Source organism: Priapulus caudatus, unplaced genomic scaffold (assembly GCF_000485595.1).
Source record: "Priapulus caudatus unplaced genomic scaffold, Priapulus_caudatus-5.0.1 Scaffold81, whole genome shotgun sequence".
Lineage (NCBI taxonomy): Eukaryota > Metazoa > Priapulida > Priapulimorpha > Priapulimorphida > Priapulidae > Priapulus > Priapulus caudatus.
The window spans coordinates 126869-131564 of record NW_014577142.1 but is presented as its reverse complement, the minus strand read 5'-3'; the positions used below and the strand labels follow the sequence as shown (position 1 = coordinate 131564).

At 48.3% G+C, this 4696-nt stretch overlaps 1 protein-coding gene across 1 annotated transcript in view; it reads right to left on the bottom strand.

Annotated features, from left to right (window-relative positions):
* Positions 1 to 468: 468 nt before the first annotated feature.
* Positions 469 to 4696, bottom strand: part of LOC106804634 — a 35791-nt gene continuing 31563 nt past the window's right edge. The window contains exon 2 of the mRNA XM_014805902.1: positions 469 to 862. Within this exon, the coding sequence (XP_014661388.1) occupies positions 698 to 862 (165 nt within the window). The 3' untranslated portion in view covers positions 469 to 697. The remainder of the gene's footprint in view (positions 863 to 4696) is intronic.

The window sequence follows — 4696 nt, the reverse complement described above, 5'->3', positions numbered from 1 at the left end:
AATATTAGCGGGTAGCAAGAGCTGTAATAGCAGTTTAGAAGCACAATTAGCATGTGAACGCGCTCGTGTGGTGTGTCGTGTGGCGGCCCGACTGGTGGTCCACGCCAGCATTTTCAAACTAGGCCCTATACATACATAGCTCAGGTTCTCAATGTGTTTCTTAGTTCAATGTCCACAAAACATATCGTTGAAATAAATCATTCGACTGCGACGTTACTGTCTCTGCTTTGCTTAATAAAGTTCAGCATAATTTCGTAACTGTAAAAGGCCAGCGGATTATATTTTTACACCCGTTCGCAATATCTTATAGCAAATTCTTTGAAGCCTTATCTGACCAGGCTGTTGAAGTATAGTTCGTCGCGTTGGAAATTCGTGAATACCTATTAGTGTGTCTGTGCGCGCGCGTGTTATGTGCGTGGCGTGGTAGGTGTGTGTGTGTCCGTGTCTCTGCGTGCGGGCGTATGTGCGCAGTGGGTCTTGTGTGTGCGTGTGTGTGTGTGTGTGTGTGTGTGTGTGTGTGTGTGTGTGTGTGTGTGAGTGTGTCCTTCCGAACCTAGGGTACGAAGACGTTCTCGGATAGTAGCGCGTCGACATTTCTGCCGCCTACTATATAGAGCGCGGGGAATTTCGATCCGGCCTCCGGTCGACTGCGGGAAGAACCAATAGAGGAAGAAGTCGAGGTGCCGGCAACCAGTCTTTACATCGTGTCCATCGGGCCGAGCTCGTTGATGGGCCACATGCATTCGCAGCCATATTTGATCTCTTTCTGCACGGGCTCCCAGCAGTCCGACCCGGCTTTCCGTCGGCTGAGGTGAAGGACGGCGTGCTGCTGCACGCAGTGGAGTGCTCCGAAGGCACATTTCTAAAAAAAGAAAATACGAGATTAAATACCAATCTATACGAAAAAAAAATCGACGCAAAGTCACCCACTATGCACCAGGCGTTTTCGCGGCAACTACGAAAGACCTCATAACTGTATACGCCCGAATGTTGAGTAGATAAGACGGTGGTTTCTCACGCGCTGGCATGATTACGACGGTACATCACACGGGAGCAGGTTGAGGCGCTTGAAGTTATTATCGATAGACAGGCGGTCGTAATGATTAAAGAATCCCAATATGTGCCGCTTCCCCTGCGGTGAACACAGCGCCTGCGCACGCGTGCGTGCGCGCGGGTGTGTGTGTGTGTGTGTGTGTGTGTGTGTGTGTATATGTGTGTGTGCGCGCGCGCGTGTGTGTGCGTGTGTGCGGTGAGAAGGGGGAGGATGTACGCTCGCGTGTCTGTTTGTGCGTCGGCAGAGCGTATATGCGGCATGTGCAGTGAATAATAGAACTGTTTAGCCTTCGAATGAAACCCTTCGCCCCGGTATCACGAGATCATATACGCGTGATAAATGTAACTACCGTGTTGACGGCTCCCGCTCTGCGAATAAAAAAAAACACTTGACACGATGCTGCGCATATTTCACTCACATGTGGGCGCTTACACACATCTGAAAGTGTCTAGCTAATGAGAGCATTTCGGCGGAGCAGTGCACAGCTGTGTAGCTATTAGACCAGCTGCTAGTCATTATTCCTATTTGCTAACACCGCGTCACAAAGAGGCCTAAATCGTTCCACAAGTTTGCAAATAAATTGGATCGTGGAAAAATGATTAACTGTTATATACCCGCATTTTTTCGAGCGGCTACCAAGAATAACAACGAAGAGTGCTATGCGGCGGCAAAATCTCCTGCGGCTATTGCTTATGGTTAGATACAGACAGCTGACAGGTGCAGAGAAGCGATCTGAATCCTAGATGGGGATGTATAGAGGGATGAGAAGAAAGCTGGAGACCGTGAGATAAAGAGCGGGATAGAGATGGTGAGACAGCGAGTAAGAGAAAGAGAGAGAGAGTGTTCGCGCGCGAGAGAAAGAGAGAGAGAGAGAGAGAGAGAGAGAGAGAGAGAGAGAGAGAAAACAAGAAAAGGAATGAGTGAGCGAGAAATAGTGGGGGAGAGTGTAACAGACAGACGGACAGACAGACATACAGGCAGACAGACAGACACCAGGCAAGCATGCAGGCAAACTCGACGCACACACACACACACACACACACACACACACACACACACACACACACACACACACACACACACACACACACACACATATATATATATATATATATATACACACAGGCATGCATACACACGCACACTATCGTAAGCAGACTATCGGACAGACAACCAACAGAGGCTGGTCTCCCTTATAGAAACGTGTAATAAAGCATCGTTGTACCGATAAAAATGTGCAAAACTTTGAGAGCGACAAAAATAATTACAATCGGGGTGTATTAAGTAGCGCCATAAACCTCCCATATTATACCTGTAAAGATTTATTGCCGCTACACGTCGTAAGTGAGTTACCCAGCGTCTAATATAATATTTACACACTCCTTACGCCTTACACCGCAGTGGTGCCATTATCAACCGTCAGCTGCCCCACGACGTCACGATGCTGACGAGCGTATAGAGATTATAACATCACCGCGTTATTAACAACACCAATAGGCAATTCGATATTGCGATGAAACGCTGGCGATGTTGTTCAATATTGTACTCTCCTCTGTTTATGGCTGCGAAATAAAACTTGATTGCGCGTAAATATCTAGTTTATACAGTCCGCCTCTCGCCGCAGGCTAATGATAAACACGTGCTTTGTGCGAGTGGCAACCGAATACGCGCTGACACGACTTCTTTACCCGTCCCCCCAGTGTCGATACAATTACCTCGTGCCTCCTCCTAACCAATGCAAACAACGGTGTTAACGATGGCAGGGATCACGGGCACGCGCTCTATCATCACCTCACGGGATACGAATGCCTCGTTGAAGCACGTACGGTAGGCCGTCACAGTATAGCGCCTGCTCTCACAGTCGAATACGCGCTGCTAGTCTTTCTCGTCATATGCTCGCAAATATTTCTGCCTCTCTCTCGTGGGGAAATGACTTACCGCGTGAAGGCTACCAACGCCTGTCCTCGCTGTAAGCATTAGACGATGTCAGGCATAATTGAAATGACTGGCGCTTTCGAAACCGGGCCTAATTGCAAGCCAGTAACCTTAGTTTCGGCCGCTTTAACCCCTTATAAGCTGGGAAAGTCAACGCTTTCATCAGTCTTTAACACGACTGCCCACCTGGATCGCGGAGGAAGCCATGTCGGAGGTATGTCTCGCCGGATGACTACCAATGTAACATATTACGGAGATTAGTAGGTCATCGAACAATCGATAGGTTCGCTGCGTCTACGCAACCATCATGTTTCCCGTTCGCTTAATGTGGCCAGTACATACATATATCAGGAGTTAATAAAGACAAATTTGTCTTTATTAACTCCTGATATAATTGTATTAGTTACCGGCCTATCTATATGTGTTTATGTCCGTATGCCTGCAATGCCACTTACATGCACACATGCACGCACGCACTCGACGATCAAACCGGCGGACGGACGACTGGACAAGTAGGGAGATAGGTGAATAAATATGTAAATAGGTATAGGTAGGTAGGTAGGTAGGTAGGGAAGTAAGTACGTAGGTAGGTACATATGTAGGTACGTAGGTAGGTAGGTAGGTAGGTAGGTAGGTAGGTAGGTAGGTAGGTAGGTAGGTAGGTAGGTCTAGGGAAGTACAGTTACGTAGCGTACGCGTACATATGTAGGTACGTAGTAGGTAGTACGGGTAGGTAGGTGGTAGCGTAGGTACGGTAGGTAGGTAGGTAGGGTCGGTCAAGCGTAGGTGTTAGGTAGGGGTAGCGTACGTACCGTGTACGTAGGTCTAACTGGTACTAGGTAGGTAGGTAGGTGGTATCGGTAGGTAGGTAGGTAGTAGTCCGTACGCGATAGGTAGAGTAGGTAGCGTAGGTAGGGTAGGCTTAGTAGGTAGGTAGGTTAGGTAGGTAGGTATGGTACGGTAGCTACGGTAGGTAGTAGGTAGGTATGGTAGGATAGGTGGTAGGTAGGTAGGTAGTAGGTAGGTAGGTAGGGTAGGTAGGTAGCGTAGGTAGTTAGGTAGGTACGTACGGTTAGGTAGGTAGGTAAGGTAGGATAGCGTAGCGTAGGTAGGGTAGGTAGTGAGTAGTAGGTAGGTGGTTACGGTAGGTAGGTAGGTAGCGTAGGTAGGTAGGTAGGTAGGTAGGTAGGTAGGTAGGTAGGTAGGTAGGTAGGTAAGGTAGCTGTAGGTAGGTAGGTAGGCAGGGTAGGTAGCCCGTTTAGGTAGGAAGAGTAGCGTAGGTTAGGTAGAGTAGGTAGGTATAGAGTAGGTATGTAGGCTACGGTACGGTAGGTACGTAGGTAGCGTAGGTAGGTTAGGTATCGGTAGAGTATGGCGTAGGTAGGTGGTAGGTACGGTAGAGTAAGGTATCGTAGGGTAATTTGGTAGCGTAGTAGGTAGCGTAGGTACGTAGGTAGCGTAGGTAGCTCGGTAGGTAGGTAGGTTAGGAGGTAGGTAGGTAGGTAGGTAGGTAGGTAGATGTAGGTAGGTACTTAGCGTAGTAGGTACGGTAGGTAGTGGGTTAGTAGGTAGTCGTAGGTAGTGTATGGTAGCGTAGGTTAGTAGGTAGGTAGGTAGGTAAGTGTAGGTAGGATTAGGTAGGTACGGTAGTACGCGTAGGTAGGTAGGTTAGGTAGGTAGGTAGGTAGGTAGGTAGGTTAGGTAGCT